Source organism: Oncorhynchus gorbuscha, linkage group LG11 (genome assembly GCF_021184085.1).
Source record: "Oncorhynchus gorbuscha isolate QuinsamMale2020 ecotype Even-year linkage group LG11, OgorEven_v1.0, whole genome shotgun sequence".
In the NCBI taxonomy this organism is placed as follows: Eukaryota; Metazoa; Chordata; class Actinopteri; order Salmoniformes; family Salmonidae; genus Oncorhynchus; species Oncorhynchus gorbuscha.
Window position 1 is genome coordinate 1,465,318 of NC_060183.1, and position 25,547 is coordinate 1,490,864.

A 25,547-nucleotide genomic window follows, 5' to 3' on the forward strand; every position below is an offset into this window, starting at 1 on the left:
TCCCAACTGACTAGGTATCCCCCTTTCCCTTTATAACTGACTAGGTATCCCCCTTTCCCTTTATAACTAACTAGGTATCCCCCTTTCCCAACTGACTAGGCATCCCCTTTTCCCAACTGACTAGGTATCCCCCTTTCCCTTTATAACTGACTAGGTATCCCCCTTTCCCAACTGACTAGATATCCCCCTTTCCCAACTGACTAGGTATCCCCCTTTCCCTTTACAACTGACTAGGTATCCCCCTTTCCCTTTCCAACTGACTAGGTATCCCCCTTTCCGTTTACAACTGACTAGGCATCCCCCTCTCCCTTTATAATGAAAGACTTGTTCAGCCAGGGGTCCCAGTTGATTGGTGTTTATTCTGACTCTCCAGCCAGAGGTCCCAGTTGATTGGTGTTTATTCTGACTATCCAGAGGTCCCAGTTGATTGGTGTTTATTCTGACTATCCAGAGGTCCCAGTTGATTGGTGTTTATTCTGACTATCCAGAGGTCCCAGTTGATTGGTGTTTATTCTGACTGTCCAGCCAGCGGTCCCAGTTGATTGGTGTTTATTCTGACTGTCCAGCCAGGGGTCCCAGTTGATTGGTGTTTATAATGACTCTCCAGCCAGGGGTCCCAGTTGATTGGTGTTTATTCTGACTCTCCAGCCAGAGGTCCCAGTTGATTGGTGTTTATTCTGACTCTCCAGCCAGGGGTCCCAGTTGATTGGTGTTTATTCTGACTGTCCAGCCAGCGGTCCCAGTTGATTGGTGTTTATTCTGACTGTCCAGAGGTCCCAGTTGATTGGTGTTTATTCTGACTGTCCAGAGGTCCCAGTTGATTGGTGTTTATTCTGACTGTCCAGCCAGGGGTCCCAGTTGATTGGTGTTTATTCAGACGACAGACACAAGGAAGCACATTAGATGTGCAGGACAACAGTATGTTGATGAATGACTCATCTGTTGTCATTGAAGTAACTGAATTAGCAGGGAGCTAATGTGATCATGGCAATCAGAACATGCTAGCTAACACATACTCACACACACACACACACACACACACACACACACACACACACACACACACACACACACACACACACACACACACACACACACACACACACACACACACACACACACACACACACACACACACACACACACACACACACACACACACACACACACACACACACACACACACACACACACACACACACACACACACACACACACACACACACACACAGCGAGAGGTCAGGGTTAAGGCAAACTCTACCATAAAGACCTGATTGGTGGACTGTCATGTGCCTTTTACTGAGGAGTGGATTCTGTCTGGCCACTCTACCATAAAGGCCTGATTGGTGGACTGTCATGTGCCTTTTACTGAGGAGTGGCTTCTGTCTGACCACTCTATCATAGCAAAGGGTCTGAATACTTATTTAAATAAGATATCTGGGTTTTTTTGTTATAAATTCTTAATTCTTTTGAACTATTTGGGGGGGTTGATCAGCTTTAATATTGCAGATAGATTGTTGCTTCCATCAATGTAATTGTCTGCATAATTTCCAATCCCCCATATATTTTGGGGTAAATATATATTATTTTAAATATATTTTCCTTTATTATTTTCCACTAACCCTACCGCCCCTATCCTACCACCCCTATCCTACCACCCCTATCCTACCATCCCTCCCCTAATTGAAGTAAACTAATGGACAACAAAACTTAGGTTTCTACTTCCAGTTTATACATACTATATACATTTTACAGATAGTTTTACATGAGTTATCTGTTTGTTTTTAGTCCCAGCCTTCAGCTCCCCTCAACCCCTCCCATCTATCTCTACACCATCCAGTCCCATCCTTCAGCTCCCCTCAACCCCTCCCATATATCTCTACACCATCCAGTCCCAGCCTTCAGCTCCTCTCAACCCCTCCCATCTATCTCTACACCATCCAGTCCCATCCTTCAGCTCCCCTCAACCCCTCCCATCTATCTCTACACCATCCAGTCCCAGCCTTCAGCTCCCCTCAACCCCTCCCATCTATCTCTACACCATCCAGTCCCAGCCTTCAGCTCCCCTGAACCCCTCCCATCTATCTCTACACCATCCAGTCCCAGCCTTCAGCTCCCCTCAACCCCTCCCATCTATCTCTGAACACCATCCAGTCCCAGCCTTCAGCTCCCCTCAACCCCTCCCATCTATCTCTACACCATCCAGTCCCAGCCTTCAGCTCCCCTCAACCCCTCCCATCTATCTCTACACCATCCAGTCCCAGCCTTCAGCTCCCCTCAACCCCTCCCATCTATCTCTACACCATCCAGTCCCATCCTTCAGCTCCCCTCAACCCCTCCCATCTATCTCTATACCATCCAGTCCCATCCTTCAGCTCCCCTCAACCCCTCCCATCTATCTCTACACCATCCAGTCCCATCCTTCAGCTCCCCTCAACCCCTCCCATCTATCTCTACACCATCCAGTCCCATCCTTCAGCTCCCCTCAACCCCTCCCATCTATCTCTACACCATCCAGTCCCATCCTTCAGCTCCCCTCAACCCCTCCCATATATCTCTACACCATCCAGTCCCAGCCTTCAGCTCCATTCAACCCCTCACATCTATCTCTGAACACCATCCAGTCCCAGCCTTCAGCTCCCCTCAACCCCTCCCATCTATCTCTGAACACCATCCAGTCCCACCATTAAGCTCCATTCAACCCCTCCCATCTATCTCTGAACACCATCCATTTTGATTTATATTTGCCATATATTTTTAACTGTGCAGTTTCACAACAGTTCTTAACATATCTACATTTTACAGACATAGTATATTTGAGTTGTTATTCTTATTATTAGTCCCACCCTTCAGCTCCATTCAACCATCCATTTTTATTTCTATTGACATATATTTTTTCAACTGTGCTGTGATGTTTCACAAAAGTTCTGAACCTTTCTTATTCTCTAGAGATTGTAAATGAAATATGTTTTTTTTCTAAAAGTATTTTATTGATCGATTGACTATCAAAAGTGAGGTTTCGGGCCTTTCGATCGTATTAAACTTTCGTTTTCATTTGTGCCTTCTCCAGATTCTCACTGGCAAACTCTGAAGTGTGAAAAGCACTGTCATACTCCAACAGATTTGTTTTTGTGTTTAAGGTGTCTCTCTCAGACAGCTCTAAAGGACCTCTGACATGATGTCCAAAACGCTCATTAGGAAAATCACGTCTCCCAGTATTGTTAAGGCCCTGGAGAAATTCTTCTAAAACTTTTGACTTCTGTTTTTAGTGTAATCAGACCAAAGTTGGGTGCCTTGTAAGAATTGACCACCACTACCCTCCGTATAATCGGCCAACGTGCAGCCATTGGAAAACAAACTGTACGATCTACGATTAAGACTCTCCTACCAACGGGACATTAAAAACTGTAATATCTTATGTTTCACCGAGACGTGGCTAAACGATGACACCGATCATTTAGATCTGGCTTCTCCGTGCACCGGCAGGACAGAGCAAATATTTCTGGAGGTGTGGAGGTGTGTGTCTATTTGTCAATAACTGCTGGTGCACGATATCTTATATTAAAGAAGTCTCAAGGTATTACTCCTCTGAGGTAGAGTACCTCATGATAAGCTGTAGACCACACTATAGTTCTCATCTATATTTTTCATAGCTGTCGTAGCTGTCTATTTACCACCACAAACCGATGCTGCTACTAAGACTCCACTCAATGAGCTGTGTAAGGTCATAACCAAACAAGAACATGCTCATCCAGAAGCGGTGCTCCTAGTGGCCGGGGACTTTATTGCAGGGAAACTTAAATCTGTTTTACCTCATTTCTACCAGCATGTCAAATGTGGAACCAGAGGGAAAAAACTCTAGACCTCCTTTACTCCACACAGAGATGCATACAAAGCTCTAGACCACCTTTACTCCACACAGAGATGCACAAAACTCTAGACCTCCTTTACTCCACACAGAGATGCACAAAACTCTAGACCTCCTTTTCTCCACACAGAGATGCACAAAGCTCTCCCTCGCCCTACATTTGGCAAATCTGACCATAACTCTATCCTCCTGATTCCTGCTTACAAGCAAAAACTAAAGCAGGAAGTACCAGTGACTCACTCAATACGGAAGTGGTCAGATGACGTGGATGCTAAACTGCAGGACTGTTTTGCTAGTACAGACTGGAATCTGTTCCGGGATTCATCCAATGACATTGAGGAGTATACCACCTCAGTCACCGGCTTCATCAATAAGTTAATCGATGACATCCTCCCCACAGTGACCGTACGTACATTTCCCAACCAGAAGCCATGGATTACAGGCACATTCTTGTTGATGTTGTTTGGCTGCATCCTCATCTTGTCTTTCCCTGTGCTCCAAGTCCAACCAAATAATGTCACTCAAACAGAATGGGGAACTAACAAAGAGCCACTGACCACAACCAAACAAAACAGGTGGTGTTTTAGGAGGGATTCTGAAAGACGCTCGTGGGGGTTCCACTAAAAGTTGACTAGCAACAACAACTGGGACCTAAAAGACACGCAACATGAGCGGCAACTAAATTTGCCCAAGAACAGGTAAACAAAAAAATGAGGTGCCACCAATCGGTGCGCCGCACGTGCTAACTTGCTAACGTGCTAGCCTCGAAATATAAATGGGAAAATCAAAGCCTGTATTATATAGTCATATACTAAATCTAAATACCCCATTTCATATTGTTAAGTTCAAATTAATACAATATAAAACTACCTGACACCATTCAAACCGTGGACTTCATCTTTATGCCTGTCCTCTTGGTCATTTATTTCCTTCACAGAGTGGGCTCCCTATTCTCTCCCTCCCTCTCTCCCACCTTCCTCCCTCCATCCCTCCTACCTCCCTCCATCCCTCCTACCTCCCTCCATCCCTCCTACCTAACCTCCCTCCCACCTCCCTCCCTCCTACCTACCTCCCTCCCTCCTACCTCCCTCCCTCCCACCTACCTCCCTCCATCCATCCCTCCTACCTCCCTCCTACCTCCCTCCCTCCTCCCTCCCTCCCTCCCTCCTACCTCCCTCCCACCTCCCTCCCTCCCTCCCTCCCTCCTACCTCCCTCCCTCCCACCTCCCTCCCTACCTCCCTCCTACCTCCCTCCCTCCTACCTCCCTCCCTCCCACCTCCCTCCCTCCCTCCCTCCCACCTTCCGTCTCTCCATTCCAGGAAATATGTGTTTTACACTTGTATGAACTAGATTTTATTGTGTCAAAGGATAACTATTGCGTGTGCTGCCTTTGATAACATGTAATGTCACCTTATTTGAAAAAAAGCCTTCTCGTCCCCTGTAGATATCGATGAGTGCCAGTCTGCCAGGTGCCACCAGAAGGCTGTGTGTTATAACACCCAGGGGTCCTTTACCTGCCAGTGCAGGCCAGGTTACTACGGTGACGGCTTCTACTGCTCCTCAGGTACGTCTCTGTGGAATGGAAGAACATCATGGTTGTCTGTCAGGTAAAGACCTGACTTGCTCTGAAGTCGCGAAACGTTTTCACTATATTCTGACCCTTTCAGTTAAAACATGACCCTTATCCATTACAGAATGTTTACAGAATGTTTACAGAATGTTTACAGAAGGTCTTGAACAGTAATGGGGTAATCTTGCAAAGCAACACTCCCTTCTTCCCACTCTCTTCCTCCCCCAACATAGCCTTTACTGTTCCCACAGAGGGATGAGTAGATAACAAACCCATTAAAACAGACCCAGACCTACTGCATCACCAACCACTGATGTTCAGCTGTAGCCCAGGGGTCACTGGCTCATAGCTGCCTGCTGCAACTCTCTTAGTAATAAATACACTTCACTTTGACTACAGTGGATACTTTGAAAAAAACGAGACACAATCTCTCTCTCTCTCCTGTCTCTCCTCTCTCTGTGTCTCTGTCTCTCTCACTCTCTCTCTCTCTCTCTCTCTCTCTCTCTCTCTCTCTCTCTCTCTCTCTCTCTCTCTCTCTCTGTCTCTCCTCTCTCCTCTCTCTCTCTCTCTCTCTCTCTCTCTCTCTCTCTCTCTCTCTCTCTCTCTCTCTCTCTCTCTCTCTCTCTCTCTCTCTCTCTCTCTCTCTCTCCTGTCTCTCCTCTATCTCTCTGTCTCTCCTCTCTCTCTCTCTCTCTCTCTCTCTCTCTCTCTCTCTCTCTCTCATCTCTCTCTCTCTGTCTCTGTCTTTGTCTCTCTCTCTCTCTCTCTCTCTCTCTCTCTCTCTCTCTCTCTCTCTCTCTCTCTTTTCCCCCAAAGTACATTCCTATCATTATCCAGCATCATTCTTGGAAAAGAAAACACATTCCTGCTTTGGAGAGAGAGAGAAAGAGAGAGAGATGGAGGGGGAGAGAGAGAGAGCTGGGAGGGGGCTAGGGGGAGAGAGAGCTGGGGGGAGGGGGAGAGAGAGAGAGAGATGGAGGGAGGGGGAGAGAGAGAGGGAAGGGAGATAATTAAAACAGTGCTCAAACAAGGATCACATGAGGATAAACAATATTGAGAGTGGAATGAGCTGGCTAAATCAAAGCCAACCCGATTAAAGCTTGTAACAGTAACTCCCTACAGTAGCTAAACCAGTTATACACTTCCATAATGAATCTATAAAGCTCTGACAATACGGTATGTACTATATTGATTATTAATGTCTTTCTCTCAGAGGGGATTCTATATACCCATCTAGGAAGACGTCAACTTTAAGTCCTTGTTGTTATGTATCTCCTTCCAACTAATAACCCAACTGTTGATATAAAAGGGCTTTTATAAATAACTTTGATTGATTGTTCATTTCCCTCCTCCCAGAGCGTACGAAGTCGCAGTGTGAGACCCACAGGGACCGTCTCCTAGGCTCTACAGAGTACGGGCCCCAGCCGGTGCCTGGTCAGTACGTGCCTACCTGTGACGGCCAGGGAGCCTACGAGGCCTCCCAGTGCCACGGTTCCATCGGACATTGTTGGTGTGTTGACCGTAACGGACTGGAGATCCCAGGAACACGCACTGGGCCAGGCAGAGGCAGACCACTGTGTGAGTTATACTCTCCATCAACCTGATTAAGAGGACAACTGAATTTTAGTGTATATCTTCAAACAATGCGAGACTTGAGTGGACATTTCCGTAAAGTAAACAGAGACTCGGGTCAGAATACCACCCTCAGTGAATCTTATGAATTAAGACTCAGTAAACAGAGACTCAGGTCAGAATACCACCCTCAGTGAATCATATGAATTAAGACTCAGTAAACAGAGACTCAGGTCAGAATACCACCCTTAGTGAATCATATGAATTAAGACTCAGTAAACAGAGACTCAGGTCAGAATACCACCCTCAGTGAATCATATGAATTAAGACTCAGCCACTGTATAAGTTAATATTCAATGACACAGCTTCGGAAGAAGGTACCAATCTCGGTCACAATTAAAAGCTGATGTTTTCAGGATTGCAGGAATAGAACAAGGACCAACAGCTCGTCCCGCAGTAGGCCTTACTCCCAGGCCAGATGTCTGTTGATTGATTCATCTCTCTACTGTAGGTATAGAACAAGGACCAACAGCTCGTCCCGCAGTAGGCCCTACTCCCAGGCCAAATGTCTGTTGATTGAGTCATTGATTGATTCATCTCTCTACTGTAGGTATAGAACAAGGACCAACAGCTCGTCCCGCAGTAGGCCTTACTCCCAGGCCAGATGTCTGTTGATTGAGTCATTGATTGATTCATCTCTCTACTGTAGGTATAGAACAAGGACCAACAGTTCGTCCCGCAGTAGGCCCTACTCCCAGGCCAGATGTTTACCCTCTACCCCCCGGCACACACCTGCTCTTTGCTCAGAGTGGACGCATCGAGTTTGTCCCGTTGGAGGGCTACAACATGAAGAAGACAGAGGCAAAGACTGTCCTGCATCTACCGGTGAGAAGTTGTTGTTGTTGACGTTGTCGTTGACAGGCCTGCTCCTATCTAAATGTCTCGTTCTGTATCTACCGGGGAGAAGTTGTTGTTGTTGATGTTGTCGTTGACAGGCCTGCTCCTATCTAAATGTCTCGTTCTGTATCTACCGGGGAGAAGTTGTTGTTGTTGATGTTGTCGTTGACAGGCCTGCTCCTATCTGAATGTCCTGTTCTGTATCTACCGACTACCAGCACCACTAGCCTGGTACCCCATCCATTGGCGCTGCCTTTGGTCATTGTTACCATAGCAGTTGGCAAGACAACACAAACCGATCTGGAACCAAGCTTCGTCTTCTGCTCTCAGTGACTAACTCTTTAGTGAAGGCAGTCATATCTGTGGGTGGTTGAGACTGTGTCTGGTTTGCGTTTAATTTGTTATAAGGTTAAACACCATGTGGATGCTGTTTGGGAAAGTTAATACGTGGTTGAAGTGGGTTCAGGGAGACCTCATTGTTACTGTAGTTGTCTTATTTAGGATAAAGTCACAAGTGATTTGTAGCAGTGGGATTTCCTGTTGCTCAACGGTTTCCCCAATGGCATCCTTCTCCCCTGTACACTACTATCGACCCATAGGGCTCTAGTCAAACGTAGTACACTGTACAGTATAGGGAATAGGGTGCAATTTGGGACGTATCTCCTGTTTACTTTGACATTAGGAATCCTTATTTGGGTGCTATGGATTGTTATAGTTTGTTTAGGACATTTAAGTATTTATTTAAAATTCCACAACAGTGTTTATGTTTCCTCTGATTCTGCTGGTACCAGGTCATTCTGCCTGCTGGTACCAAGTCATTCTGCCTGCTGGTACCAAATCATTCTGCTGGTACCAGGTCATTCTGCCTGCTGGTACCAAGTCATTCTGCCTGCTGGTACCAAGTCATTCTGCCTGCTGGTACCAGGTCATTCTGCCTGCTGGTACCAAATCATTCTGCTGGTACCAGGTCATTCTGCCTGCTGGTACCAGGTCATTCTGCCTGCTGGTACCAAATCATTCTGCTGGTACCAGGTCATTCTGCCTGCTGGTACCAAGTCATTCTGCCTGCTGGTACCAAATCATTCTGCTGGTACCAGGTCATTCTGCTGGTACCAAATCATTCTGCTGGTACCAGGTCATTCTGCTGGTACCAGGTCATTCTGCTGGTACCAAGTCATTCTGCTGGGACCAAGTCATTCTGCCTGCTGGTACCAAGTCATTCTGCCTGCTGGTACCAAGTCATTCTGCCTGCTGGTACCAAGTCATTCTGCCTGCTGGTACCAAATCATTCTGCTGGTACCAAGTCATTCTGCTGTTACCAAGTCATTCTGCTGGTACCAGGTCATTCTGCTGGTACCTAGTCATTCTGCTGGTACCAAGTCATTCTGCTGGTACCAGGTCATTCTGCTGGTACCAAGTCATTCTGCTGGTACCAAGTCATTCTGCTGGTACCAGGTCATTCTGCTGGTACCAAATCATTCTGCTGGTACCAAGTCATTCTGCTGGTACCAGGTGATTCTGCTTGTAACAAGTCATTCTGCTGGTACCAAGTCATTCTGCTGGGACCAGGTCATTCTGCTGGTACCAAGTCATTCTGCTGGGACCAGGTCATTCTGCTGGTACCAAGTCATTCTGCTGGGACCAGGTCATTCTGCTGGTACCAAGTCATTCTGCCTGCTGGTACCAAGTCATTCTGCCTGGGACCAAGGTCATTCTGCTGTTACCAAGTCATTCTGCTGGTACTGTACCAAGTCATTCTGCTGCTGGTACCAAGTCATTCTGCCTGCTGGTACCAAGTACTGCTGTTACAAGTCATTCTGCTGGTACCAAGTCATTCTGCCTGTCATTCTGCTGTACCAAGTCATTCTGCTGGTACCAAGTCATTCTGCTGGTACCAAGTCATTCTGCTGTTACCAAGTCATTCTGCTGGTACCAAGTCATTGCTGCTGGTACCAAGTCATTCTGCTGGTACCAAGTCATTCTGCTGGTACCAAGTCATTCTGCTGGTACCAAGTCATTCTGCTGGTACCAAGTCATTCTGCTGGTACCAAGTCATTCTGCTGGTACCAAGTCATTCTGCTGTTACCAAGTCATTCTGCTGGTACCAAGTCATTCTGCTGGTACCAAGTCATTCTGCTGGTACCAAGTCATTCTGCTGGGACCAAGTCATTCTGCTGTTACCAAGTCATTCTGCTGTTACCAAGTCATTCTGCTGGTACCAAGTCATTCTGCCTGCTGGTACCAAGTCATTCTGCTGGTACCAAGTCATTCTGCCTGCTGGTACCAAGTCATTCTGCTGGTACCAAGTCATTCTGCTGGTACCAAGTCATTCTGCCTGCTGGTACCAAGTCATTCTGCTGTTACATTCTGCTGGTGGTAAAGTCATGCTCTGTTACCAAGTCATTCTGCTGGTACCAAGTCATTCTGCTGGTACCAAGTCATTCTGCTGGTACCAAGTCATTCTGCCTGCTGGTACCAAGTCATTCTGCTGGTACCAAGTCATTCTGCTGGTACCAAGTCATTCTGCCTGCTGGTACCAAGTCATTCTGCTGGTACCAAGTCATTCTGCTGGTACCAAGTCATTCTGCTGGTACCAAGTCATTCTGCCTGGTACCAAGTCATTCTGCTGGTACCAAGTCATTCTGCTGGTACCAAGTCATTCTGCTGGTACCAAGTCATTCTGCTGGTACCAAGTCATTCTGCTGGTACCAAGTCATTCTGCTGTACCAAGTCTGCTGGTATCATTCTGCTGGTACCAAGTCATTCTGCCTGCTGGTACCATTCTGCTGGTACCAAGTCATTCTGCCTGCTGGTACCAAGTCATTCTGCTGTTACCAAGTCATTCTGCCTGCTGGTACCAAGTCATTCTGCTGGTACCAAGTCATTCTGCCTGCTGGTACCAAGTCATTCTGCCTGCTGGTACCAAGTCATTCTGCTGGTACCAAGTCATTCTGCCTGCTGGTACCAAGTCATTCTGCTGGTACCAAGTCATTCTGCTGGTACCAAGTCATTCTGCTGGTACCAAGTCATTCTGCTGGTACTGCTGGTACCAAGTCATTCTGCTGTTACCAAGTCATTCTGCTGGTACCAAGTCATTCTGCTGGTACCAAGTCATTCTGCCTGCTGGTACCAAGTCATTCTGCTGGTACCAAGTCATTCTGCTGGTACCAAGTCATTCTGCCTGCTGGTACCAAGTCATTCTGCTGGTACCAAGTCATTCTGCTGGTACCAAGTCATTCTGCTGCTGTACCAAGTCATTCTGCCTCATTCTGCTGGTACCAAGTCATTCTGCTGACCAAGTCATTCTGCTGGTACCAAGTCATTCTGCTGGTACCAAGTCATTCTGCCTGCTGGTACCAAGTCATTCTGCCTGCTGGTACCAAGTCATTCTGCCTGCTGGTACCAAGTCATTCTGCTGGTACCAAGTCATTCTGCCTGCTGGTACCAAGTCATTCTGCTGGTACCAAGTCATTCTGCTGCTGTACCAAGTCATTCTGCTGTTACCAAGTCATTCTGCCTGCTGGTACCAAGTCATTCTGCTGGTACCAAGTCATTCTGCCTGCTGGTACCAAGTCATTCTGCTGGTACCAAGTCATTCTGCTGGTTCATTCTGCTGGTAAAGTCATTCTGCTGTGGTACCAAGTCATTCTGCTGGTACCAAGTTCTGCTGCTCAAGTCATTCTGCTGTTACCAAGTCATTCTGCCTGCTGGTACCAAGTCATTCTGCCTGCTGTTACCAAGTCATTCTGCTGTTACCAAGTCATTCTGCTGTTACCAAGTCATTCTGCTGTTACCAAGTCATTCTGCCTGCTGGTACCAAGTCATTCTGCCTGCTGTACCAAGTCATTCTGCCTGCTGGTACCAATTCTGCTGGTACAAGTCATTCTGCTGCTGGTACCAAGTCATTCTGCTGCTGGTACCAAGTCATTCTGCTGGTACCAAGTCATTCTGCTGGTACCAAGTCATTCTGCTGTTACCAAGTCATTCTGCTGGTACCAAGTCATTCTGCTGGTACCATTCTGCTGTAAGTCTGCTGGTACCAAGTCATTCTGCTGTTACCAAGTCATTCTGCTGTTACCAAGTCATTCTGCTGTTACCAAGTCATTCTGCTGGTACCAAGTCATTTCTGCCTGCTGGTACTGCAAGTCATTCTGCCTGCTGGCCTACCAAGTCATTCTGCTGTTCATTCTGCTGCTGGTACCAAGTCATTCTGCCTGCTGGTACCAAGTCATTCTGTGCTGGTACCAAGTCATTCTGCCTGCTGGTACCAAGTCATTCTGCTGTTACCAAGTCATTCTGCTGGTACCATTCTGCAAGTCATTCTGCTGCTTACCAAGTCATTCTGCTGTTACCAAGTCATTCTGCTGTTACCAAGTCATTCTGCTGTTACCAAGTCATTCTGCTGTTACCAAGTCATTCTGCCTGCTGGTACCAAGTCATTCTGCTGTTACCAAGTCATTCTGCTGGTACCAAGTCATTCTGCTGTTACCAAGTCATTCTGCTGGTACCAAGTCATTCTGGTCATTCTGCTGGTACCAAGTCATTCTGCTGTTACCAAGTCATTCTGCTGTTACCAAGTCATTCTGCTGGTACCAAGTCATTCTGTTGGTACCAAGTCATTCTGCTGGTACCAAGTCATTCTGTTGGTACCAAGTCATTCTGTTGGTACCAAGTCATTCTGTTGGTACCAAGTCATTCTGCTGGTACCAAGTCATTCTGTTGGTACCAAGTCATTCTGCTGGTACCAAGTCATTCTGTTGGTACCAAGTCATTCTGTTGGTACCAAGTCATTCTGCTGGTACCAAGTCATTCTGCTGGTACCAAGTCATTCTGCTGTTTTTATTTATTTATTTATTTTATTTCACTTTTATTTAACCAGGTAGGCAAGTTGAGAACAAGTTCTCATTTACAATTACGACCTGGCCAAGATAAAGCAAAGCAGTTCGACAGATACAACGACACAGAGTTACACATGGAGTAAAACAAACATACAGTCAATAATACAGTATAAACAAGTCTATATACAATGTGAGCAAATGAGGTGAGAAGGGAGGTAAAGGCAAAAAAGGCCATGGTGGCAAAGTAAATACAATATAGCAAGTAAAACACTGGAATGGTAGTTTTGCAATGGAAGAATGTGCAAAGTAGAAACAAAAATAATGGGGTGCAAAGGAGCAAAATAAATAAATTAATTAAATACAGTTGATAAAGAGGTAGTTGTTTGGGCTAAATTATAGGTGGGCTATGTACAGGTGCAGTAATCTGTGAGCTGCTCTGACAGTTGGTGCTTAAAGCTAGTGAGGGAGATAAGTGTTTCCAGTTTCAGAGATTTTTGTAGTTCGTTCCAGTCATTGGCAGCAGAGAACTGGAAGGAGAGGCGGCCAAAGAAAGAATTGGTTTTGGGGGTGACTAGAGAGATATACCTGCTGGAGCGTGTGCTACAGGTGGGAGATGCTATGGTGACCAGCGAGCTGTTACCATGTCATTCCTAGAGAATAGGGGAACATTCAAGAGCCACACCCACCATGTACATACATTGGAGCAAAAAAGTATTTAGTCAGCCACCAATTGTGCAAGTTCTCCCACTTAAAAAGATGAGAGAGGCCTGTAATTTTCATCATAGGTACACTTCAACTATGACAGCCAAAATGAGAAAAAAATCCAGAAAATCACATTGTAGGATTTTTAATGAATTTATTTGCAAATTATAGTGGAAAATACTTTGTTATATACCCTTTGTTGGTAATGACAGAGGTCAAACGTTTTCTGTAAGTCTTCACAAGGTTTTCACACACTGTTGCTGGTATTTTGGCCCATTCCTCCACGCAGATTTCCTCCAGAGCAGTGATGTTTTGGGGCTGTTGCTGGACAACACGGACTTTCAACTCCCTCCAAAGATTTTCTATTTTCTCCAAAGATTTTCTATGGGGTTGAGATCTGGAGACTGGCTAGGCCACTCCAGGACCTTGAAATGCTTCTTACGAAGCCACTCCTTCGTTGCCCGGGCGGTGTGTTTGGGATCATTGTCATGTGGAAAGACCCAGCCACGTTTCATCTTTAATGCCCTTGCTGATTGTAGGAGGTTTTCACTCAAAATCTCACGATACATGGCCCCATTCATTCATTCCTTTACACGGATCAGTCGTCCTGGTCCCTTTGCAGAAAAACAGCCCCAAATCATGATGTTTCCACCCCCATGCTTCACAGTAGGTATGGTGTTCTTTGGATGCAACTCAGCATTCTTTGTCCTCCAAACGCGACGATTTGAGTTTTTACCAAAAAGGTCTATTTTGGTTTCATCTGACCATATGACATTCTCCCAATCTTCTTCTGGATCATCCAAATGCTCTCTAGCAAACTTCAGACGGGCCTGGACATGTACTGGCTTAAGCAGGGGGACACATCTGGCACTGCAGGATTTGAGTCCCTGGCGGCGTAGTGTGTTACTGATGGTAGGCTTTGTTACTTTGGTCCCAGCTCTCTGCAGGTCATTCACTAGGTCCCCCCGTGTGGTTCTGGGGTTTTTGCTCACTGTTCTTGTGATCATTTTGACCCCACGGGGTGAGATCTTGCGTGGAGCCCCAGATCAAGGGAGATTATTAGTGGTCTTGTATGTCTTCCATTTCCTAATAATTTTTATTTCTTTGACCTTTATTTAACCAGGCAAGTCAGTTAAAAACAAATTCTTATTTTCAATGACGGCCTAGGAACAGTGGGTTAACTGCCTGTTCAGGGGCAGAACGACAGATTTGTACCTTGTCAGCTCGGGGTTTGAATTTGCAACCTTCCGGTTACTAGTCCAACTCTCTAACCACTAGGCTATCCTTGCTCCCACAGTTGATTTCTTCAAACCAAGCTGCTTACCTATTGCAGATTCAGTCTTCCCAGCCTAGTGCAGGTCTACAATTTTGTTTCTGGTGTCCTTTGACAGCTCTTTGGTCTTGACCATAGTGGAGTTTGGAGTGTGACTGTTTGAGGTTGTGGACAGGTGTCTTTTATACTGATAAGTTCAAACAGGTGCCATTATTACAGGTAACGAGTGGAGGATAGAGGAGCCCCTTAAAGAAGAAGTTACAGGTCTGTGAGAGCCAGAAATCTTGCTTGTTTGTAGGTGACCAAATACTTATTTTCCACCATAATTTGCAAATAAATTCATTAAAAATCCTACAATGTGATTTTCTGGATTGTCTTTTCTCATTTTGTCTGTCATAGTTGAAGTGTACCTATGATGAAAATTACAGGCCTCTCTCATCTTTTTAAGTGGGAGAACTTGCACAATTGGTGGCTGACTAAATACTTTTTTGCCACACTGTATGTAGTAAAGGTCAATAACTGGGCTGTAATAGGAGGTCTGAAGATAAAGATCACACTGCTGCCAAGGTTTCTAACTCAATGGTTTTACTCAAACAAAAGCCGTTGAGTTGAATGGAAAAGAGTAGGTGAAATAAATATTCATAAATTGAAAAGACTTGATGAATGTAAAGGCAAGAGGCCACCATTCGTTTCAAAGTATTGCGGTTGTGGTGTACTTAAGAACCTCAACCAATTCCTTACAGCATTGGTAACATGTCATTGAAACTGGGACGAAGCATTAATGCCCTTCAGATCCAGTGTCGTTCAGGGTCCTCTCTCGGTTTTCTCTCAGCCTGTTCCTCCGCTGGTAGTGAGCCAGGTTGTTGTGTAGACTGTTAGCTAGTTCCTATCTGGAGGGGAGGTCTGGTGGAGATCTGGTCTGCATTACACACACACACACAGACAAACACACACACACACACACACCACACCACACACACACACACACACACACACACACACACACACACACACACACACACACACACACACACACACACACACACACACACACACACACACACACACACACACACACACACACACACACACACACACACAGGCACAGGCACACGCAAACACACACACACACACACACACACAGAAACACACACACACAGGCACACACAGGCACAGGCAAACACACACACACACTATATTACAACCACATGCTGACATTTGCCCTCTAGTGGTTCACATCGGTGCTGCACCACCAGTGGATTAATACCTAACAACATTCTCTGTTACACTGATCTCACAACCAGCTGGCTTGAAGTGTGTGTGTGTGTTCGTGTGCATGCGTGCTGTCGAGGGGGTTGTAGAGTTGGACAACAGAGAAAACACATTTCCATCTGTAGCGTGAGGACGATGAACTAAACCACTGTTCTGGTAGCTGACCTCTGACCTGTGCGTTGACCCCAGGAGAAGGTGATCATCGGGGTGGCCTATGACTGTGTGGAGAAGATGGTGTACTGGACAGACATCACATCCCCCTCTATCAGCAAGGCCAACCTGCAGGGAGGAGGAGCCATCCCTGTCATCAGATCAGGTCAGAGTTCAGTTCACTCTCCACCACATCTGTTGGTCACCTCTGTTCTGTTGGTTTGCTAAATTAGTTCACTTTTTTATCATAGCAGACACTCTTATCCAGAGCAATTTACAGGAGCAATTAGGATGAAGTGCCTTGCTCAAGGACACATCGACAGATTTGTCCCCTACTTGGCTCGGGGAATCAAACCAGCATCCTTTCGGTTACTGGCCCAACGCTCTTAACCACTGGGAAACCTGCCGCCATCAGTTTTCTAGAGTGTGGTGCCAGTGTTCCAGAGCGTGGTGCCAGTGTTCTATAATGTTGAGTCAGTGTTCTAGAATGTTGTGTAAGTGTTCTGTAATGTTGAGTCAGTGTTCTAGAATGTTGAGTCAGTGTTCTAGAATGTTGTGTAAGTGTTCTGTAATGTTGAGTCAGTGTTCTAGAATGTTGAGTCAGTGTTCTGTAATGTTGTGTAAGTGTTCTGTAATGTTGAGTCAGTGTTCTAGAATGTTGAGTCAGTTTTCTAGAATGTTGAGTCAGTGTTCTGTAATGTTGAGTCAGTGTTCTAGAATGTTGAGTCAGTGTTCTGTAATGTTGTGTAAGTGTTCTGTAATGTTGAGTCAGTGTTCTAGAATGTTGAGTCAGTGTTCTGTAATGTTGAGTCAGTGTTCTAGAATGTTGAGTCAGTGTTCTGTAATGTTGAGTCAGTGTTCTAGAATGTTGAGTCAGTGTTCTGTAATGTTGTGTAAGTGTTCTGTAATGTTGAGTCAGTGTTCTAGAATGTTGAGTCAGTTTTCTAGAATGTTGAGTCAGTGTTTTAGAGTGTGTTGCCAGTATCCTAGAATGTTGAGCCAGTGTTCTAGAATGTGGTGTCAGTGTTCTAGAATGTTGAGTCAGTGTTTTAGAGTGTGTTGCCAGTATCCTAGAATGTTGAGTCAGTGGTCTAGATTGTGGTGCCAGTGTTCTAGAATCTGGTGCCAGTGTTCTAGAATGTTGAGTAGGTGTTCTAGAATGTTGAGTCGGTGTTCTAGAATGTTGAGTCAGTGTTCTAGAATGTTGAGCCAGTGGTCTAGCGTGGAGTGTCAGTGTTCTAGAATGTTGAGCCAGTGGTCTAGCGTGGAGTGTCAGTGTTCTAGAATGTTGAGTCAATGTTTTGGAGTGTGGTGCCAGTATTCTAGAATGTTGAGTCAGTGTTCTAGAATGTGGTGTTAGTGTTCTAGAATGTGGTGTCAGTGTTCTAGAATGTGGTGTCAGTGTTCTAGAATGTGGTGTCAGTGGTCTAGCGTGGAGTGTCAGTGTTCTAGAATGTTGAGTCAATGTTTTGGAGTGTGGTGCCAGTATTCTAGAATGTTGAGTCAGTGTTCTACTTTGTGCTCCCTTCTACATTTCCATGTTTATGTATGTTTTATTGACTAATGTCTTCCTCTTAGATTTGGAGAGTCCAGAAGGGATCGCTATAGACCATCTGGGTCGTACCCTGTTCTGGACAGATTCTATGAAGGACCGCATCGAGGTGGCCTCTCTGGATGGGACCAAGCGACGTGTCCTCATCGACACAAACTTGGTCAACCCCCGAGCCATCATCGTTGACCCTGTCAATGGGTGAGTCACCATATAGATCTGTGCACATCCTGGAGAAGGGACAGACTGGCCATAGATCAGTTATGGCTACTAATGGGGCATTGATGAAAACATTGGGATAGGGTGTTGGAAATGCCTGGGTCAAATAATGGTCCAGTCTGTCCCCCTCCTCTAGTATCCATTCCACTTAGTAGATCTATGGTCCAGTCTGTCCCCCTCCTCTAGTATCCATTCCACTTAGTAGATCTATGGTCCAGTCTGTCCCCCTCCTTCCACTTAGTAGTATCCATTCCCCCTCCTCTACCATTCCAGTAGATCTATGGTCCAGTCTGTCCCCCAGTCCTCCTCTAGTATCCATTCCACTTAGTAGATCTATGGTCCAGTCTGTAGATCCCAGTCTGTTCCCCTCCTCTAGTATCCATTCCACTCTATGGTCCAGTCTAGTATCCATTCCACTTAGTAGATCTATGGTCCAGTCTGTCCCCCTCCTCTAGTATCCATTCCACTTAGTAGATCTATGGTCCAGTCTGTTCCCCTCCTCTAGTATCCATTCCACTTAGTAGATCTATGGTCCAGTCTGTCCCCCTCCTCTAGTATCCATTCCACTTAGTAGATCTATGGTCCAGTCTGTTCCCCTCCTCTAGTATCCATTCCACTTAGTAGATCTATGGTCCAGTCTGTCTGTATCCATTCCACTTAGTAGATCCCAGTCTGTTCCCCTCCTCTAGTATCCATTCCACTTAGTAGATCTATGGTCCAGTCTGTCCCCCTCCTCTAGTATCCATTCCACTTAGTAGATCTGGTCCAGTCTGTCCCCCTCCTCTAGTATCCATTCCACTTAGTAGATCTATGGTGGTCCAGTATCCATTCCACTTAGTAGATCCCAGTCTGTCCCCTCCTCTAGTATCCATTCCACTTAGTAGATCTATGGTCCAGTCTGTTCCCCCTCTAGTATCCATTCCACTAGTAGATCCCATTGTCCCCTCCTCTAGTATCCATTCCACTTAGTAGATCTATGGTCCAGTCTGTTCCCCTCCTCTAGTATCCATTCCACTTAGTAGATCTATGGTCCAGTCTGTCCCCTCCTCTAGTATCCATTCCAGTAGATCTATGGTCAGTTCCACTTAGTAGATCTATGGTCCAGTCTGTTCCCTCTAGTATCCATTCCACTCTATGGTCCAGTATGGTCCAGTCTGTCCCCCTCCTCTAGTATCTATGGTCATTCCCTCTAGTATCCATTCCACTTAGTAGATCTACTTCCACTTAGTAGATCTATGGTCCAGTCTGTTCCCTAGTATCCATTCCACTAGATCTATGGTCCAGTCTGTCCCCCTCCTCTAGTATCCATTCCACTTAGTAGATCTATGGTCCAGTCTGTTCCCCTCCTCTAGTAGCCCTATCCATTCCACTTAGTAGATCTATGGTCCAGTCTGTTCCCCTCCTCTAGTATCCATTCCACTTAGTAGATCTATGGTCCAGTCTGTCCCCCTCCTCTAGTATCCATTCCACTTAGTAGATCTATGGTAGTCTGTTCCCTCTATATCCATTCCACTTAGTAGATCTATGGTCCAGTCTGTCCCCCTCCTCTAGTATCCATTCCACTTAGTAGATCTATGGTCCAGTCTGTTCCCCTCCTCTAGTACCCATTCCACTTAGTAGATCTATGGTCCAGTCTGTTCCCCTCCTCCTCCAGCTGCTATTCTGTGCTATGTCCTAGCTGCTATTCTGAGCTAACTCCTGTACATAGCTAGGCCTGTTATACAGGATTGCTTATATGCTACAACACCAACATTTCAAGAAATGTTGAAACATTATAACATTTTGTGTCAGTAAGATATTATTATTAATATATTTTTATATAGCCAGGGGAAAACACAACGAGACCCAGCTCTCATTTGGGATCAATACAGAAAAGACAATTATACACAATTTAAAAAAAAATAGCAAATATTATATACACAATAAACAATCAAACAAAACAAACACATTTATCAATGTAAAAATCCTTAACCGTTCTCCTAAACTGACCCAGAGACAACAACACATCCGAACATTATATTCCCTGCTCTGTTCGTTCCACCAGCAACATGTACTGGGCAGACTGGAACCGTGATGCTCCTAAAATCGAGACTTCTGCCATGGATGGGACCAACAGGAGAGTTCTGGTGAAGGATGACCTGGGGCTACCTAACGGACTCACGTACGACCCGCAGAGCTCTCAGCTGTGCTGGGCTGATGCAGGTACAGTGTTACTACAGTCACGACAGCACAGAGACCTCTGTAGATGTCTCTGTTGATGTATAACATGTCTGGTCTTCAGGAACCCTCATGATGAAGTCAATAAACCTGCCCAGGGTTAGTACAGTACCTTCAGAAAGTATTCATACCCCTCAACTTATTACACCTTTTGTTGTTACAGCCTGAATGTGGAAATGGATTCAAAATGGATTAATTAGATCAGACACAACACCCCATAATGATAAAAGTGAAAACATGTTTTAGAATTTTTTGCAAATGTATTGAATATGAAATACAGAAATGTCTAATTTAAGTATTCACACACCTTTCTTCTAAGGTAAAATACCATATTCCTGCTTAAGTGCAGAAATATTGTTTTTACTCTTTGCCTTGATAAGATTTTTTATGGTCTTTTTCTAAGATTGTAATTAAATTTTTGGGGCGATTATGAGATTATCATTCCAGTAATGTACACCTTAAACACATCTCAAATTATGTCGGGGGTCGCCTTTTCTCTGTCCTCTATCTACTTTTGTGATGGTCATTTTTTTGTTTACGTTTCTAATACATTTTTGGGTGTTTAAGATGCACTCTGTCCATTCTCCATATTCTGTCGCTAAGTGTATTTCTGTTTGGGTGTTTAAGATGTACTCTGTCCATTCTCCATATTCTGTCGCTAAGTGTATTTCTGTTTGGGTGTTTAAGATGCACTCTGTCCATTCTCCATATTCTGTCGCTAAGTGTATTTCTGTTTGGGTGTTTAAGATGCACTCTGTCCTCTCCATATTCTGTCGCTAAGTGTATTTCTGTTGGTGTAATTAAGCATGACCATGAGAATGATCCACAATCACTATATCATGGATTTTTGAACCCAGTATGTTGATTTGCATTTTTGGAACAATTTCTTTTGTTAATTCTTGAATATCTTTTCTTGCTTTGAGAAAAAAAGGGGTAGTCTTTTGCAGTTTGGAATAATAATTATAGTTTATTTGTAGAGATTAAATTTTTCAGCCTCTTTGGAGAATTTGACATTTTTATTGCTGCGTCTGTCAATTTCATCGAATTAATGATTTATATCACCTGCTAAAATAATAGTTTCTGTGGACATCAACTAAAGTAAAGCTACAAAAATGTGGCAAAGAAATAAACTTGTGGACATTTTAGCAGTTTTACTTTAATCCCATGTTGAAAATAAGATACATGTTTTAGAATATTTTTATTCTGTAAAGGCTTCCTTCTTTTCACTCTGTCATTTAGTTTAGTATTATGGAGTAACTACAATGTTATCACAGCCATTCAAGTCTGGCCTCATGGTGAAATCCCTGAACAGTTTCTTTCCTCTCTGGCAACTGAGTTAGGAAGGACACCTATATTTTTGTGGTGACTTAATGTATTGATACACCATCCAAAGTGTAATTAATAACTTCACAATGCTCAAATGGATATTCCATTTTTGCTTTTTTATTTTTTTTACCCATCTACCAATAGGTGCCCTTCTTTGTGAGGCATTGGAAAACCTTCCTGGGCTTTGTGGTTGAAATCCACTGCTTGACTGAGGGACCTTAAGATATTTGTTTGTGTTGGGTACAGAGATGAGGTAGTCATTCAAAAATAATGTTAAACAATATTATTGCACACAGAGTGAGTCCATGCAATTTATTATGTGACTTGTTAAACTGTTATGCGGAGTGGAACAGGGAAACCCAAGAGCAGACTCAGACGAGGAGACTGGGATGAAGTAACCAAGGTAGTTATTGAAACACAGGGGGAAGATGGAGTGCAGGCCAGGGGAAGCTCGGGTGGGTTGTAGGAAACCAGGTTCGGAGGCTGAGACTGGAGTGAGAGGGGTTGGGACAGGGTAACCAGGTGAGGAGACTGAGGCCAGAGCGAGAGGGGATGGCACAGGATAACCAGGTTGAGGGGACTGAGGCCGGAGCGAGAGGGGGTGGGACAGGGTAACCAGGTCCGGAGAGGAATCCAAGGGAGTAGTAGAGTGGGGAATCCAGGACAGAGTAGCAGGATGATGAGACGTGGGACTGGAGACAGGGACCAGAGTCAGAGCGGGCAGAACTGTAGCGGAGAGGAAAACAGCATCAGGCAGGGACAACAGGCACAACAGGAAAACAGGATCTAACAGTAACAATGACTAGAAGCGTAGACTGACCGAGCAGAGATTACGATCTGGCAGTGTGGAAGTGGAAGGACCGAGTATTAGTAGAGGTCTTGATTATGAAACAGGTTGCAGCTGGTGGGGATCTGCTCTGACTCCAGCACACCTGTCTCCATCCACACAATCAGAGAGAGAGGGGGGGGGGGTCGAGAGAGAGAGTACTGGGGGAGAGGCGGCAGGTCAAGGAAACACAGGATGAAAGGTAGAGGGCGTGGCAGGAGCAGATGTGGCATAAACAAAGTTTTACTCCTGAACTTATTTAGGCTTACCATAACAAAGGAATTGAATACTTATTGACTGAAGACATTTCAGCTTTTTATTTTTACATTCAGGCTGTAACACAACAAAATGTGGAAAAAGTCAAGGGGTGTGTACTTTCTTAAGGTACAGTATATAATATGTATGGGTGTATGAACCCAGGGTTAGAGTTAGATATATAATATATATTCTCTAGTCCTCAGGACAACATGATGGGGTGTATGAACCCAGGGTTAGAGTTAGATATATAATATATATTCTCTAGTCCTCAGGACAACATGATGGGGTGTATGAACCCAGGGTTAGAGTTAGATATATAATATATATTCTCTTGCCTCCAGGAACCCACATGATCGAGTGTATGAACCCAGTGTTAGAGTTAGATATATAATATATATTCTCTTGCCTCCAGGAACCCACATGATGGAGTGTATGAACCCAGTGCAGGGAGACAGGAGGAAGGTCATGGGGGCCATCCAGTACCCATTTGGAATCACCTCCCATGGGAAGAACATCTACTACACTGACTGGAGGAGGTAGACTGGACCAGACATAACTACCATACTATCTACTACACTGACTGGAGGAGGTAGACTGGACCAGACATAACTATCATAATATCTACTACACTGACTGGAGGAGGTAGACTGGACCAGACATAACTATCATAATATCTACTACACTGACTGGAGGAGGTAGACTGGACCAGACATAACTACCATAATATCTACTACACTGACTGGAGGAGGTAGGCTCGTCTGCTAGCCCTTAAATAGGCTGGTACTTGGTACTTGGGCTTGTAGAAACAACATACATCTCTAAACCTTGACTCTCGGAGTCGAGGAATGTTGGAATGTTTAGGAGTGTCACGCTTCTTGAAACATGAAAAACAAAATGGAGCCCTATGTCTGTCTGTCTGTCTGTCTGTCTGTCTGTCTGTCTGTCTGTCTGTCTGTCTGTCTGTCTGTCTGTCTGTCTGTCTGTCTGTCTGTCTGTCTGTCTGTCTGTCTGTCTGTCTGTCTGTCTGTCTGTCTGTCTGTCTGTCTTTTTGAATGTGATTGATTTGTGTGTCCCCATAACGTTAGCTGTGTGTGTGTGTGTGTGTGTGTGTGTGTGTGTGTGTGTGTGTGTGTGTGTGTGTGTGTGTGTGTGTGTGTGTGTGTGTGTGTGTGTGTGTGTGTGTGTGTGTGTGTGTGTGTGTGTGTGTGTGTGTGTGTGTGTGTGGTGACTCCTCAGTGTCTGATGTGTAGTTGTTTTTGGTCTCAGGGATGCAGTGATCATGGTGAATCGTCAAGCTGGGACTGAAACGGACGTGTTCCTGCCTCAGAAACAGACCAGGCTATACGGAATCACCACGGCATACGCTCAGTGCCCCTCAGGTACACACACACACACACACACACACACACACACACACACACACACACACACACACACACACACACACACACACACACACACACACACACACACACACCACACACACAGAGAGAGAGAGTCACACACACACACACACACACACACACACACACACACACACACACACACACACACACACACACACACACACACACACACAGAGTCACACACACATAGAGACAGAGACAGAGACAGAGACACACACACCTTGGGGAGGTGACCTTGGTTTAACTATCAGGGTCATAGATGGTATGAAGGAATTCAAGAAATGTTTTAGAGCAAGCTCCTCGGGTACACACACACACACACACACACACACACACACACACACACACACACACACACACACACACACACACACACACACACACACACACACACACACACACACACACAGAGAGAGTCACACACACACACGGACAAAGAGAGTCACACACACACACAGAGAGTCACACACACAGAGAGTCACACACACACACAGAGAGAGTCACACACACAGAGAGTCACACACACAGAGTCACACGCACACACACACACACCCACACAGAGATACACACACACACACACACACAGAGAGTCACACACACAGAGAGTCACACGCACACACACACGCACACAGAGTCACACACACAGAGTCACACACACAGAGTCACACACAGAGAGTCACACACACACACACAGACAAAGAGAGTCACACACACACACACACACACAGAGAGTCACACACACAGAGAGTCACACGCACACACACACGCACACAGAGTCACACACACACACACACACACACACACACACACACACACACACACACACACACACACACACACACACACACACACACAGAGAGTCACACACACAGAGTCACACGCACACACACACACACACCCACACAGAGATACACACACACACACACAGAGAGTCACACGCACACACACACGCACAAAGAGTCACAAGCACACACACACACACACACAGAGAGTCACACACACACACACACACACACACACACACACACACACACACACACACACACACACACACACACACACACACACACACACACACACACACACACACACACAACACAGAGAGAGAGTCACACACACAGAGAGTCACACGCACACACACACACACACACACACACACACACACACACACACACACACACACACACACACACACACACACACACACACACACACACACACACAGAGTCACACACACAGAGTCACACGCACACACACACACACCCACACAGAGATACACACACACAGACACACACACACACAGAGACACACACAGACACACACCCACACAGAGATACACACACACAGACACACACATACACAGAGACACACACACACGCACACACACACAGAGACACACACAAACACACAGAGAGAGAGTCACACACACACACAGACAGAGAGAGTCACACAAAGAGAGTCACACACACAGACACACACACACACACAGAGAGAGTCACACACACACAGGGAGTCACACGCACACCCACACACACACAGAGAGAGTCACACACACACAGAGAGTCACACCCACACACACACACACACACACAGAGAGTCACAC

At 45.4% G+C, this 25,547-nt stretch overlaps 1 protein-coding gene across 1 annotated transcript in view; it reads left to right on the top strand.

Annotated features, from left to right (window-relative positions):
• The window catches only part of nid1a (nidogen 1a), a 92,142-nt gene that overhangs the window by 49,827 nt on the left and 16,768 nt on the right, over window positions 1–25,547 (top strand). The window contains exons 14-21 of the mRNA XM_046290715.1: window positions 5,314–5,433; window positions 6,796–7,017; window positions 7,721–7,896; window positions 16,183–16,309; window positions 17,722–17,893; window positions 19,956–20,113; window positions 22,951–23,074; window positions 23,805–23,917. Coding sequence (XP_046146671.1) covers window positions 5,314–5,433; window positions 6,796–7,017; window positions 7,721–7,896; window positions 16,183–16,309; window positions 17,722–17,893; window positions 19,956–20,113; window positions 22,951–23,074; window positions 23,805–23,917 — 1,212 coding nt within the window. The remainder of the gene's footprint in view (window positions 1–5,313; window positions 5,434–6,795; window positions 7,018–7,720; window positions 7,897–16,182; window positions 16,310–17,721; window positions 17,894–19,955; window positions 20,114–22,950; window positions 23,075–23,804; window positions 23,918–25,547) is intronic.